The sequence below is a fragment of the Paramisgurnus dabryanus genome, chromosome 23 (genome assembly GCF_030506205.2).
Source record: "Paramisgurnus dabryanus chromosome 23, PD_genome_1.1, whole genome shotgun sequence".
Taxonomy (NCBI): Eukaryota; Metazoa; Chordata; class Actinopteri; order Cypriniformes; family Cobitidae; genus Paramisgurnus; species Paramisgurnus dabryanus.
This window is the reverse complement of record NC_133359.1, coordinates 23,523,232-23,538,744: the sequence shown is the minus strand read 5'-3', so window position 1 is coordinate 23,538,744 and position 15,513 is coordinate 23,523,232. Positions and strand designations below refer to the sequence as shown.

Here is a 15,513-nt window from a genome sequence, read left to right as displayed (position 1 = left end):
CATAATCCGTAACAGACAATTCAGACATACTGTATGTCAGCACTGATTTGATTGATGCTTTATACTGGATGAAAAATCCTCAACAGGTTTCAACAGTTTGTGAGGAAGATAGAAAAACGACACACAGTAAGATAAATAGATCATAAAATAACTTTCCAATAAGGGTATACGGCTCTGAAAAACATGAATCAGCATCAAATAACAAATGCACACACAAAAGCAAGAAAAAAAGTTTTAGCTCAGAATCAGAGATGAAGTCACAAATGAACAGGAAGCTTCTGGATGATGCGTGTGCTTCAAGGTGTCCAGAATAACTACTATATATAACAATTCACAAGTCCTTTAATGATGTTCATGTAATGAAAATAATTTTCCAAGTGTCTGCTACAAATACTGAAGACGCGTTTAACCTTTAATTAAATGTAAAATATAAAAATCACATGAGAAACGAACGTGGCTTATCCGGTGGCTGAAGTTGGTCTTGGAATTGATCTGAAATTGGCAAAATGTTTTTTTAATCGTGGCGTATTTTAGTTTTAAGATATAGCGCTGGACCTCTGCTCTGTGTTTACGCTGTTTTCATCGCGCCCATGTATTTTACATGTCAGTTTTTGTTGTAAAAGTTAGAGGAGAAAACACACGCGTAGCCGACTCGTGTAGGCGCACAAACACGCAGCTGTCCCGGTTGAGTCTATACGGTTCTCATGTGCTGTATAAAACTGCCGCGCGCTCTGCTGCTCGCATTACTGATCTTGTGTTGACTTTCTGATAATACAGATTATTTCTGAGAAAATGGCAGAAACCGCACCAGCTGTTGCCGCAGCGCCGGCCAAAGCGCCCAAGAAGAAATCCGCTGCAAAGGCCAAGAAAACCGGACCAAGCGTGGGTGACCTCATCGTCAAAGCTGTTTCGGCTTCCAAGGAGAGGAACGGCGTCTCTCTCGCTGCCTTGAAGAAAGCGCTCGTCGCCGGCGGCTACGACGTGGAGAAGAACAACTCCCGCGTCAAGATCGCCATCAAGAACCTGGTCACTAAAGGTACCCTGGTCCAGACCAAAGGTACCGGCGCTTCCGGCTCTTTTAAGCTGAACAAAAAGCAGACAGAGACCAAGGCAAAACCAGTGAAGAAAGCCGCTCCTAAAGCAAAGAAGCCTGCAGCTAAGAAACCCGCCGCTGCCAAGAAGCCCAAGACTGCAGCGACAAAGAAGACCGCCGCTAAGAAATCACCCAAGAAAGCAGCGAAGAAACCAGCCGCCACCGCCGCTAAAAAGGCAACAAAGAGCCCCAAGAAAGCAAAGAAGCCAGCGGCTCCTAAGAAAGCAGCGAAGAGCCCCAAGAAAGCGAAAGCTGCCAAACCCAAGACGGCAAAGCCCAAAGCAGCTAAGCCTAAAAAGGCAGCGCCCAAAAAGAAATAGATTTTCACTGAAAATGTATTTCCACTAAAAAGGCTCTTTTAAGAGCCACCCACCAGCCCTTTAAAGAGCAATGTTTCAATGTGTGTAATTTTTTTGCAGTTAAACTCCAGAATTTATCTGATTTATTAAAACAATCAATACTTCATAAAATAGTACTTCTACTAAGAAGTCTCTAAAAGTTTTACTTTAGTGCCACGAAGATTTTGCAGCGTCTCTGCCATAAGAAAACTTTAGTATTAAAGTTAAAAACGCTTTGTTTTTATGAAATGCAGTAGAGTATAAAGATGTAAGTAAAAGTTATTGAAGCATAATTACACTGCAGTACAGATACTTGTATTTTGTTCCCGAGTAAAGTAAAAATACTTCACTACTTTCCACCTTTGCTATTAAATGTGATAACAACAAAAACAAACGTATTAGTAAATTTTTTTTGTAGTTTATTTCTCCTCAAGCAACACATACAGATATACACATATAAAGGCAGGCAGAAAGATAGAAGGGGGCGGGATTTGGTATTTGGAGGGAAGTTCAGTGATTGGTTTGAAGTTTTCACAGACTTCAACCAATAGGCAAATAAAGCAGCTCTTAAATACTGGAAACAACAACCTCGAGTCACAACTTTTTGTTTTTACAAAAGTGAAACGAAAATGAGCGGCAGAGGCAAAACCGGTGGTAAGACCAGAGCAAAGGCTAAGACTCGTTCATCCAGAGCCGGTCTTCAGTTTCCCGTCGGCCGTGTACACAGACTTCTTCGCAAGGGTAACTATGGAGAGCGCGTAGGTGCTGGAGCTCCAGTTTATCTCGCCGCTGTGCTCGAGTATCTTACTGCTGAGATCTTAGAGTTGGCTGGGAACGCCGCTCGTGACAACAAGAAGACTCGCATCATTCCCCGCCATTTACAGCTGGCAGTGCGTAACGACGAGGAGCTGAACAAACTCTTGGGTGGCGTGACCATCGCTCAGGGCGGTGTGTTGCCCAACATTCAGGCTGTGTTGCTGCCAAAAAAGACCGAGAAGCCCGCTAAGGCAAAGTAAACCTAGTTTGACCAAGAATGACACAAAGGCTCTTTTAAGAGCCACCCACTTTAACTATAAAAGAGTGAAACCCGTTTTTCATGCTACATGGATGCTATCAGTTTTCTTTTCTATTGTGCCCTTTATATTGGTGGTGTTTATTATATTTTTTGTAAAGCTGCTATGAAATCGGATTTCTGTAATAAAATCGAATTAAAATGTTTTTTTTTTCAGGTTTGTTCATCCAAAGTGCAACCAACTATTTAAGTCCGAACAGAGTGTCTTTATAAATATCACTTGCTATTCATTTAACAGTTTAGATGTCTTATAAATGTTTCTTTGTATATAAAGGTTCCTAACATAATATATAGACTCTAATGCACACTTACATGGTGTTAAGGGACGTCTGAGATCACATTGCGATTATATTATTTGTGTCGCTTTCATACTGGTGATGTATTTTGCTTTTTACGTTTTTATGTAAAGTATTTTTTATCAGAACATTTTAAATTATTAATTTCATATGACATTTAAATATAGCTGCTTAAATGTGGCATTAAACTAAACAAAGGATGTCGAGCGGGAACAAACCGCTTCTGCTCGTTTGAAAAGAGCCAATGGCCAGTAGACGTCACACATTGGCCAATCACATGTCAGTTTACTGTCTCCGCCCTCTGAGCTCGTGGTCTTCTTGTCTTTAAAAGCAGCCTGCTGAGCGTAATTCTGTATTCACTTTTCTACGAGGAAGAGTTTTGACTTCAGTCATGGCAAGAACAAAGCAGACCGCTCGTAAATCCACCGGAGGCAAAGCGCCCAGGAAGCAACTCGCCACCAAAGCTGCCCGTAAGAGCGCCCCAGCTACCGGCGGTGTGAAGAAGCCTCATCGTTACAGGCCCGGTACCGTAGCGCTGAGAGAAATCCGCCGCTATCAGAAGTCTACTGAGCTGCTGATCCGTAAGCTGCCTTTCCAGCGTCTGGTGAGAGAAATCGCCCAGGACTTCAAGACTGATCTGCGCTTCCAGAGCTCTGCCGTCATGGCCCTGCAGGAGTCCAGCGAAGCTTATTTGGTCGGTCTGTTTGAGGACACCAACCTGTGCGCCATCCACGCCAAGAGGGTCACCATCATGCCCAAAGACATCCAGCTGGCCCGCCGCATTCGTGGAGAACGCGCCTAAACTGTGAAAACTTCACCCACATCAAAACAAAGGCTCTTTTAAGAGCCACCACAATTCCCCTGAACGAGAGAATTTCTAATCTAAACTTTAACTCCTGAATAGTTTTAAGAAAAAAAAAAAACATTAACTTTACAACTATCATTAAAAGTAATGAAAAGAAGGATTGGTTTTAAATTCAAGATTAAAATTAATAAGTTTGGAGTTTTTTTCCCCTGACTTTATCTGTAGTAACTTTTTAGTGGTCATATAAACAACAATCCACTGACTATTTAACCACCAACTAAAACGTTATGACATGTGAGTACAGCCGGAAAATAAGACCCGTTTAATTATTCCCGAGCTCATAAGGTAATGGTCAAGCATTTATAGTTCCCTTTCGAGAACGGTCTCTCGACATTGCGTCAGTAGCTGACGCTATGGGAGAGGTCCTCCTCTCTTCCGATTCTGAAGCTTTTTTTATAGAACAACGCCAGTGTACTGGCTAATGCCTGTCATGACGACGTATAGAGGCGTGGCTTTCGCCGCTATATATCGACCGTCTCTAAGGCATATCGACAGATCATTTCTCTTCACTTCGTGATACTGAAGCGTCGCCGTTGAATATCGCACCCGTAACGGACGTAGGCGCGTCCCTTATACGCGTTCCGGCTGACATTTACGCGGAAATATTGCTTCGCTCCTCGAGAAAACAGGTAAGCGAAGAGAATCGCCGGAGGTTTTCGCACGTGACTGTGTTCTCGGCCGCGGACCACCGCCGCCAGCGTGCCGCTGGTGGGTCGCAGCCAACCTGGAGAGAACACCAAGTGCCCCCAAACCTCTGGTGCGACGACGACCCGTCTCAGCACACAGCTCTCAGTCCGCTCTTGAATGTGCTCGTCACACACGAGCTGCAGACAGTGAAGGGCAGACCGAGCAGTGCGAGACACCCCGCCCTATAAGCTTTCCCCGAGCCGAGGCTATGGAAGCGGGGCGGCGACGTGCATAAGCATCCCTTCCCCACATATGCAGTGCGGAATATGCCACAGTGTGCACAATACATTCACAATAAACTAAATCCCGGGGTTTCTCGGTATTATGTTAACACAGCGTGCTTTGGCCGTTCGTGTTGGCTGTTGGGCTCTGATGTGTTGCGTCTGATGGCCGCTAAAAAACACAGCGGACCGTTGTAGATTCAAGCAGCATTTATTCAGTTCACTATGTGTACGTGGGGAACAAATATGTGTAATATATACGATTTATAACCCCCTGCGGACAAACACAGCGCATAGCGCCCGGCCTCGCTCTCGTTGTGCCCGTTACACACGCGCTACGGAGAGAAAAAAGGCAAATTATATCGAGTGGGATCCCTCGCCCAGCGTAGCGATCCTTTCCGATGTTTAATACATAACATTAAACCCTACTCGCAAATATGCCCGTCACACGGGCTACATAACGAAGGGGGTAACTGTTATGTAGTCTTGCATCGAGGAGAGAGATATTCTCTCTCCTCGCTCTGTGTCTAGTTAGTACGAGCTGATACGGATGCATATTTTTAAAGCGTTATGCCCCAGCTGTGCAGCAGCGGGTTGCTGCCATGTATTGCACGTCGGTGCAGAATGCATGAAGTAGGTGAAGTACACAATGTCCCCGTAATTCGGCGATATTTTACCTCACGCGCCTGTGATATACAGCGGTCACCCCGCAAAAACATGCGTAACTGGCACCCTGCGTGTGCGTGCCAACTGTTGCAAGTGTTTCTGTGTTAAAGGAGATGTCTCTCCTTTTTCCGAGTGCTGGGTCTGTCCCGTCAAGCAGCGTACGGCTGCAGACCCTACCCCTATGAAATTGTAGTAAAGTGTATTCATGGTCTTATGGTGTATTGATTAATATCACCAAGCCATAATTACTATACTACCCATGGGTGTTTGAAACAATGGTGTCATAGCCATGATTATTTGTGGTTATGGTTTTACACTGTGTACCTAAACACGTATGCATACGCCCTACGGAAGATTACTCCGCTACTTTGTCATGCACGCCCACGTTGTGCACTGTGCAGTACAATTTGGGAGTTCACAGCGTCACTGTACAGCCGGTGACGTTCTGCCCTGCATTCCTCACGGCTAGTTCACAGCACACAATATGTAACGGGCTCCCGGCGCATGCGCGGCGAGCCGTTTATATGTGTTTCAGTGCATAAGGAGATTACACTCATTTATGCATGGGCTCTGTATATCAATACACGTAAGCCTGTGCGCAACAGTGTTCACTCACTTCTCTGTTAATACACAGCGGTGCTACGCTCTGTGCATTTCAGTTAAGTAATTCAAGTTCACAGCACACAATATGAAACGGGCTCCCGGCGCACGCGCGGCGAGCCCTTTAAATGTGTTTCAGTGCATAAGAAGATTACACTCATTTATGCACGGGCTATGTGTGTCAATACACGTAAGCCTGTGTGCAACAGTGTTCGCTCACTTCTCTGTTAATACACAGCGGTGCTACGCTCTGTGCGTTTCAGTTAAGTAATCCAAGTTCACAGCACGCAGTATGTAACTGGCACCCGGCGGACGCGCGGCGAGCCGTTACTACGTATTCAGTGCATAAGGAGATGTCACTCCTTTCTGCTCGGGTTTTGCGCACAGCTCAGTCCAAGCGCCGAGCTGCTGCAGACCCACTTGGTTTTCCACAGTATGTAACTGGCCATTACTTTGTGTTTCAGTGTATGAGAATATGTCTCTCTTTCCGCTGAGTTCTGTATCCAGCTGTGTCCAACAGCGAGCGGCTGCAGACCCTGGCTCTTTCTACAGTTCTGTGTATCTACAGCACATATCCTGTGCCCAATAGCGGATCGCTCCGCTACATTGTTCATGCACGTCCGCGTTGCGCACTGTGCAGTACAGTTCAGGAGTTCATAACGTCCCTGCACTACGGTGACGTTCTGCCCACACTCCTGCGTTACACAGCAGCATAGTTTCCCAAACACAGTGTGCAACTGGCACCCTGCGTGTGCGCGGCAAGCTGTTGCTAAGTGTTCCTATATGCGTGGAATCTAATCTTTCCACGTTTGTATCCTGCATCCAGCCTTCCCAAGTGGTGTGCGGTGGCAGGTTTGACTGGTCGTGCCCGACATATAAACCTCTGTGGTTCAGCCGTAGCTACAGGCACATACATGCCTCGCTCAGTCTGCCATGGGTTCGTAGCATCCCTGACCCACCCCACATGCGTGTGTTTAGCGGTGGGTTCTTATATAGCGGACAGCATGTAATGGGTACCCGCATGCGTGCGGCGAGCCATTGCTAGACATGTTCTTATGGGGCCCAACACTCCGATCATTCGGCAGTGTTTACCCCCTTTTTTCCTAGCCGTATGGGTTTGGCTGAATCCTTTTACTTTTTTCGGGATTCTATGTTAATTTGACGTCAGACCACCCAAGTTGGCGTGGTCACGTCACAATTTCGGTGCAGTGCGCCGGTACCTGGTCCAGCAATTGTGACTGTGCATCGGAGTACGTGCCTGACGAGTGGGTTAGAGCGGCTTGTATAGCTGCTACTATCTCGGCCTAGGGCGATGGTTCCGTTGGGATCGAAGCCCTAAGTGCACGGTTTAGTGCACTTATGGTGGTGCTTCATGATGGTATTGTTTGGACGCACATGTTCACTGGCTGCGGCGCTTTCTCATTTAAGAGTGGGCAGCTGTGCTTCATACTCCTAGATATTGCCGACCGGCTGCAGGAGCACTCTTTTTCTTGAGTGGTTTTCTCTGTGTGTGTGGGCATAGGAGGACAGTCTGCACGCCAGCTATATGTTGTGTGCTTGGTTGTGGTTCGGACTCGGGCTCGATGCGAACCCGTCTCTCTCAGGAGCGCGCACTAGTTGTGTGTTTGCTCTGAGCTGTTCCACCCGGGGCACTATTGTGCTGGCGACGGACGCCCCTAGTATGCCTCATGTTGCCCTGACCCCCCTTTGACACTGTTAAGTGGTCAGGTGTTGGGAGCCGCTCGCCTATCTGCTCCCCATTTGGTATCTCATGTCCCGCCCGCCACAGATGCGGCACGGATGTGGCTGAGGGTGTAAGCTGATTTGAGTTTGGTTCGGGCTTACTGGATCTGTGCACAACAAGGAGAGAATACCTCTTTGTGCTTCTTCCAGTTGCACTCCCGTAGGGAACACATTATGCTTGGCCAAGCGCCAGCAGTTGTGTGCCCCAGTTGGGTTCTGCTGCCGGTAAGCGCGGAACTGGTGAGAGGATCAGTTATTCAGGTCCCCGAGCTGACCGAATCAGCTGCGGTTCTGTAAGGGCACTCCAGCACGCTGTACACTCTGTTTGTGGGGGTGTTATGTGATGGTTTAGACTCGGTCGTGTTGTGCTTTGAGACGCATACGAGAGTCGCGAGCCCTTTCTACTCAGCACCCCTCTTATGCTGTACACATAAGGGTGTGAAGTGAATGCATATGACCCGGTACGGTGTTCCGTGTCGAGTGTTCTACCTTTACAACAGCGGGTAGTTGGCCGTGATACAGGCTATCTACCTCGAGGGTTTTGCCACTGCTCCTGTGGCGTTTTGCCCAATGCCTCTGGGCACGCAGTGGCTGGGCACCATCGGGTATTAGAATTAAGTGAGTGAAGCGGTCACCTCGCTCCCCTTATGTTTACCAGTTAGGGATTAGGTGCCTCAATCCAACCGCAGCGCTGTTAGAGCGCAGCCGGTTAAAATCTGCCTTCTATTATGGCTCTAATGAGCTATGCCCGGCTAGGCTTTATATGTTAGTGCTCGACCCCGACACGGCAGTCTGAGCAGCTCTTTGTGCCACAGCTGCAGTGTTTGGAGCAGACTCTTTGTAAATAGAGGATATTGCTTTGGATGTGGATGCATTTGCTGGGGCTTTCCGAGCTCTCTCGGTGAGTTACTCTCGCCCCATCTTGCAGTCAGCTGCTTGATTGGGTGCTGAGGGAGGGCGACACGTCGCCTCCGGTCTCAGGTTGTGGTGTGTGTCAGCAGTCGCGTGGTTAATGTGTATTCACAGTGTGTACCGCATGTTGCCAGTACTACTGTGTTACTGCTGAGGTCGAGGTATGGAGCTGTATTCACTTCATCTTCGTTTCTTTCGCACTAGCTATCCTGATGTGCATCTTATGCTACGCCAGCAGATGCCGAATGCAGGTATGCTTGCTATAGCTTGCGTTGTGCTAAGCCTGACCGTTTGGTCTTTTGTTGCATTGTGCTTATCTGCTGCCCTGGGTAGTGCAGCGATAAGATCTTTATGCTGGCTGTGTCTGTATGTACTCTGCCCTGGGTCAGGGCGAGTTTCTGATTGGGTCCCTAGAGGCATCCAGTCTTTTTCACGCTGACTGGGCTTACGCCGACTGGGCTAGGACTGTGTTATGTGCTACTGCTAAGCGCTGTGGTGCATGGGTTTGAGTAAACTCCACTGGGGCTGCTCTTTGCTGTTCTCACGGCGCGGTTCTATACAGTCTCCCATAGCGTCAGCTACTGACGCAATGTCGAGAGACCGTTCTCGAAAGGGAACGTCTCGGTTACTATCGTAACCTCGGTTCCCTGAGAAACGGGAACGAGACATTGCGTAAGCTGCCGTGTCACTGCTCAGATCAGCTCTTCTGTTGTTCAGTCGAAATGATCTGTCGATATGCCTTAGAGACGGTCGTTATATAGCGGCGAAAGCCACGCCTCTATACGTCGTCATGACAGGCATTAGCCAGTACACTGGCGTTGTTCTATAAAAAAGCTTCAGAATCGGAAGAGAGGAGGACCTCTCCCCATAGCGTCAGCTACTGACGCAATGTCTCGTTCCCGTTTCTCAGGGAACCGAGGTTACGATAGTAACCGAGACGTTCTATTTCCAGGTTAAATAAAGGTATCTGTTCTAAATTTACCTTAATTCAACACTTTTCAGGTTTTTAATACTCTTGTCAACATGGGAGTGCACAAATATAGATGCTTCATGCAAATGTAGGCTATGTTCAAACGAGCCTATTTACATTTTCAACAGAACAGCCATAGTTTTGTATCTGAATTTTCATATACAACATCAGTTTGCTGCTGAGCAAATTTTCAAAAATTATTTATTTGTTATAATATTTACGCATTTTAATGGAGATGGATCTTTGCATTAGGTGTATTAATGTATTAAGCATTTTTGACGGTAGAGCTCTCAAAAAAAAAAAAAAAACGTACAAATAAAGATCATTTTAGATGTCCAATGACCATTTAGAGCATAGGATTGCTAGACGACAGCTTAATGTTCTTATTTCTATGAAAACCTCTAACTCATTTAGACGACACAGGTCACATTTACTTTGCATTGCATTAATTGAAGTAAATAAAATTAGTGGCGTTAAAATAAATTTACGCTAACCCATTATTAAAGGTGGAATACGTAGAATTCGCCACTAGATGGGATTTTTGTTAGGTCGGACAATGATTACCAAATTTCTCTCCCGTATTGCTCCTCATAACCACTGAAAACATTCGAACCAAAAGTCAAATTATTATGGACGGAAGTTAAAAGTGGTGGGTACAAAATGACTCATGACGAAACTGTCACTGAAATCGGCGCCTATGAAAACATCCCCCCCTCCGTTTTTTTCACAAATCGCACCCTGGTTAACAGTACAATGCCTCTTGATGTGCATTATATCGTCCGCGGGAAGACGCACTGATTACACCCACTGCGCAAAGTGACGTCGGAATTACGTCTTTTTCATGTATTTTTGGGACGTCCGAATCCGGTCAATAAAAGGGGTTGTTTTGTAATGCCAGGCGACGTCTTTTTTTCGACGTGTTCTGCACGTCTAAAAATGTTGACAACCGTAGGACCGCCGTGTAAGGAAAAGAGACATGAAAAAAGCGAAAAGACATGATTGCCTCTGCACTTCACCCATCCACCGCAACTCTTCAGACATTTCCTGCCGGCTGTGGGATTTGAACTCACGATCTCCGGGTTTCAAATAAGTCTCTCTAACCACTCGGCCACATGGTCACATATATGAGAATATTTTCATGTTCAATTGTTAGTATGGTCATATATATAGACTATTTATATGTATTAATCATGTTGGTACAATATTGCTGATATTTGTTAATAAACACATTTTTGTAGGCCTAATCATGTAATATAGACATTGGCCTGTCATAGAAGTCCAAATGACGTCCAAAAATTACCCAGTTTAAACATCAAATGTTGCCCGTCAATATGACGTCCAAATAAGGTCATAGTGGGACGTCCAAATAGTGGACCTAGTTTGGACGTCGAATAGATGTCCAGAATTGGTCATGGACCGACGGACCCAATATAGACATGATCTGCACGTCTATCCGACGTCCTGTGTTTAGTGGGCAGTCTACACACTAATCTTGTGATCAATATAATAGAATAAGATTTTTGAAGGGTTACGAATCAAAACAACTCACCCGTTGCGTAAAACGCAAGCAAGATCAGCATCTATGTCTAGTTAAATGTTGTCGCAAAGCTCTCTCCATCCAGATAATGCAACACCGATATTAATCCTCATTCTTTCTCTCATCTTGTCCCAAACTCTTCTTGGGTCGTTTGGTTTGCACAACCAGCAGCAGATGGTAAAGAGTATTCGTAGTCCATAAACAAGCGCGTAGCCCGACAGCATAGATCAGGGGTTCTCAAAGTCCAGACTCCGGTCCGGATCCGGACCAGAAGGGAACTTGATCTGGACCCGCGTACACTTCATATTGCAAGTGCATTAATTTCTATGTGATTGATTAAATGTGTGCATTTGCAAAATTCATATATAACTTGTAAACCATTCGTTTAGTTTTTTATCTTTTTTTGATTTTAGAGTATTCCTGGTCCGAAAATAAAACGAGTTATTTAAAAATTTCCTGTGTGACGCGCTGTAGCCATCACACCCAGATATTATGCACAGCTACTTCATGTACTACGTCTTTTAATAAGTAAGTCCTAATCAATCTGAAATCACTGTTTGTTTGAGTCGTTTAAAACATGCATTTGAAAAAGCAACACTCATCAAACATAATCATTATTCTTTATTATTATGAAAATACCTGAAAAGGTTTGAAGAACAGCAACATAAATATATCCTTAAGAAATTTCCTGGAGCTGTGTGTGTATTGTTCTTCGTCTGCAGCGAAAATTGAGTTTCTGCACGAGAGCGCCCTCTGGCTTTTGGATGTAGTGGCATTTCAACGTAATTCATTGAGGGTCTACAGACCACACCTATTTTGTCATGGTTTATGCATCTGATGGAAAACAAACTGTGACATTTCTCTAAATATGTTGCTCTGTATTTTGCACCTGGTTACTTTTGGCATACTTCTCGTGTTTCATGTTTATTTATTTTTTTTTACTTTAAATGCAAAGCACACTTGTTATGAATGTACTTTAATAGAAAATACTTTTTCCCAAACTATCCCTACTGAAAAATCCAGCTAAGACCAGCATAAGCTGGTGAGCTGGTTTTAGCTTGTCTTCCAGCTTAGTTTTAGCAGGTTTTGCTGGTGTAGCAAGCTGGTCTAGCTGTGTTTTGGTCACTTTTTAAGCTGGTCTAGTTGGACTTAGCTGATCAGGCTGGAAGACCAGCTGATCCACCAGCTTAACCAGCTTTGCCAGGCAGGGAGGACCAGCTTAAACCAGCTACTGGAACCTGAAACCAGCTAAAACCAGCTACCAGCTTATGCTGGTCTTAGCTGGATTTTTCAGTAGGGATTTGTGTTGATTTGTTATATGAACAAGTGATTTACATAAAATTATTACCATGCTTCACAATTTTGTAATAACCAGTTTTTCCGGACCTATGGAAATGATGAGAATTCAGATTTGGACCTTTGAATGTAAACTTAGAGAACCCCTGGCATAGATATATACACTAGATGTCGCCTTGGGGTTCTAAGTATGCGTCAAAACTGCCGCCATCTTAGAACAGGGGGTCTTGTCATAGGAAGTAGCTAGGTAAAGCTGCTATCTCCGCCTGTACTTCGAATTCATGGACATTGCCGTACTTTTGTGCTGCGTATGGATGTTAGGGCTACTAGCACTATGCATTTTAGTTAGAAAAAGTAGATTTTCAAAATATCAAAACTTTATTTTTTTCTGTACTCAATGCTAAATACATGTCTGACTGTTGAAACGAACCAAAAGAAAACCAAGAAAATTGCATTCATGACGATTTATGGTGATTTTATTTCCGTTACACCATTGCCTACAATGACACTGATGCGGGGTTCCCCTGTTTCAAGATGGCGGCTCTAGTTGACGCATTCCTGCTGTAGCCAAGGCGACATCTATCTAGTGTACATATCCATGGCCCGACAGGCATAGATATGTATAAAGGCTAGATGGCTCAAGGCGGAGTCAGCTGTGTCGTCACTTGGCGGCCATCTTAGGTCATTGCTGCCATAGTGCTGCTCCCTGCTGCTGTGGACGGAAGGTGAGTGACATACGCCAACTAAAATGCTCGTAACTTGCTGAATTCTTGACGGTTTTTTACAAACGTTATTAACGTGGCTATAATTCTGGATGCTTTAACATGTTTCATGAATTTTTTATTTATTTTTAGTATACGTACTCAGTGTCATAGGTACATCTTTGACGTTTATAACAAACCAATCCGTTTGAAAATCGGTAAAAAATAAAGCAAGTTATGGTCATTTAAAAGTACCTGCATCATTAAAACTCAATGCTACGAGTGAGCGAGCGCCCTGCCGTAAGATGGCCGCCAAAATGCGGACGTTCCACTCAATTGGCCATCAGCGCGGACGAGACATCTAGCCTTTATACATATCTATGCCGACAGGCGCTTCTTTTTTCTTCTTTTATTTTTTTATTGTCGGTTGACTCTACTAGGTGTATTACCGCCACCGCTGGACTGGAGTATGGAACAGGTATTGCACTTTACCTACAAACTAGATTCTTTTTAAAAGCCCTATGTCCCTTAAAAAAAAGAAAACAAAAAAAGAAAAATATTTTCTGTATTTTTCTGTAAAATGTTTCTCAATTCAAAAACCACTTCATTTGCCTCTACCTGAGCTTTAAATATTTAAATATTCATTTAACTCTTTCACCGCGTTTTTTAAAAAAGTTGCCAGCCAGCGCCAGCGTTTTTCATGATTTTCACCAAAGTTTAATGCCTTCCAGAAAATGTTCTTCTTTAAATATATAAACATACAATATACCAAAGGAAAGAACAGACCCTCTGCTTTCAAACAAAAAAAAAAAAACGTTTCATCCTACCTTCAGTGGTTCTTTTGCAATCAGCTTTTGAATATGGGTAGGTCTCTGCAAAAACACCACATTTTGAGCAAAAAGCAGAGAAAATTCCATTTTTGTGACGGCATTTTCATAGAGATCCCATTCAGAGCGATCTTTAAAACAGACACGGACATGCTGCCGCTTGCCATAGGGAAATACTTCCGGGTTTAAAAAGTTGCGGAAGGGCGCCACCCGGTGGATAATAGCGGTATTGCGGAAAGACGGAAAATCTCGTCATTGGCGGGGAAGTGTTTTCTCTTAATTGACGAGATATCTCGTCAATGGCAGGGAAAGAGTTAATTATGCTGTTATGTTAAGTTATAGGATATTTATTGCCATATGAGATGTTCGTTGTCGTCATATGCGGAATAATGAGTGCATCTTTTAATAACTGTAAGAATGCAGTTCCTTTGAAAATAATTGTTGTCAAAGTTTTGAGAAATAATAATGTTGTGAGGATATTTATTGTCACGCAGTTGATTACTCTCGTCTTTAATATGAAAATCACATAGAAGGAAATATATAATGCGATACTGCAAAGTTACCCTTCTATTTTTTTATTATAATATAGCCATATGGAGATAAACATTTGCAAATGTGCTGATTTGATCCATTCATGTCCTGACCACCAGGCTAGAAATTTTAAACATCCTTAATCCACACTTACTACTGGTCTATCAAATAGTCTATCCGCTTGATGGATCCGACCGCATATGTACTGCAATAAACAAGCATTCGGCGGCTTTTTACATCAAAGGCCGACAGGCTATGCCATTTAGGGAGGGGCCGTTCACTGATCCCCATATATTTTTAAAATCCTAGACATGGTTGGACCTGCTGAACAGGCTGAGCACTTTTATATACTGTGTTGAGCAAAGAGGCTGCACAATTGGTCGCCGGGAAGCGGCCGCACATCAGGCCGCCAGACGGGGTTGCTATATAACTTGCAATGTAGGCTGCCCTCGCAGCCTCAAAACACTACCGGCCCACCGGGAAATGTCCCGACTCTCCCGATGGTCACTTCGCTACTGTGTGAGTGCTTATACTTAAGTCTTTCCTCAGATTTGATTGAAAGTAATGCCTGACAGGCGCTAACGCATACTTCCGCATTTGTCCACGACACTGTTGTCATGTGGTTTTTATGTCATTAACGTAGATATTAACGTCATTGACAGGAGACTGCATTGCCCCGTGTCACTGTTTAGAATGGCAATTTTCCCACTATTTACAAGTAGTTGAAAACATTAGAGATATTGATATAGATATCAGTTGGACAAAATATATAACACTGGCCTAGTGGTTTTTGGATATTTTACTGCAAACATCTTACAAATTGCACCTTAAATGCATTCATTTTGACACTACAAATATATATGGTAAATGGACTACATAGGGCTTTCAAAGACCAATGGCCGTCCAAAGAGCTTTTTACAAGTGTGTTGCATCACAGATTTATCATGCTTTTAACATACTAAAAACTTTTAAAAACTAAAATTGTACACATTTTTGATATCATTACACCAGTTTTGGTTTTCTCTTAAATATTATTGTGAATGAAAATGTTATGTTTCGCAAAGTGCTTGTTTGTTCTTCTAAAGGTTCTGGTTCAGTAACCAGCCGGATAACTGGACTGGAGATAATCCATCTGGAGAGGACTGTGTCTGTCTGGGA

General features: G+C 44.1%; 3 protein-coding genes across 3 annotated transcripts in view; all 3 read left to right on the top strand.

Moving 5' to 3' along the window:
* Positions 1-786: 786 nt before the first annotated feature.
* Positions 787-1,462, top strand: LOC135781743 (histone H1-like). The gene has a single exon (XM_065292318.2). The coding sequence runs from the start codon at positions 793-795 to the stop codon at positions 1,411-1,413; it is 621 nt and encodes a 206-aa protein (XP_065148390.1). The 5' UTR covers positions 787-792; the 3' UTR covers positions 1,414-1,462.
* A 595-nt stretch (positions 1,463-2,057) lies between these two features.
* The window catches only part of LOC135788203 (histone H2AX-like), a 43,896-nt gene continuing 30,440 nt past the window's right edge, over positions 2,058-15,513 (top strand). The window contains exon 1 of the mRNA XM_073813363.1: positions 2,058-2,443. Within this exon, the coding sequence (XP_073669464.1) occupies positions 2,061-2,443 (383 nt within the window). The 5' untranslated portion in view covers positions 2,058-2,060. The remainder of the gene's footprint in view (positions 2,444-15,513) is intronic.
* Positions 3,100-3,611, top strand: LOC135781034 (histone H3). Its single transcript, XM_065291348.2, has one exon. The coding sequence runs from the start codon at positions 3,191-3,193 to the stop codon at positions 3,599-3,601; it is 411 nt and encodes a 136-aa protein (XP_065147420.1). The 5' UTR covers positions 3,100-3,190; the 3' UTR covers positions 3,602-3,611.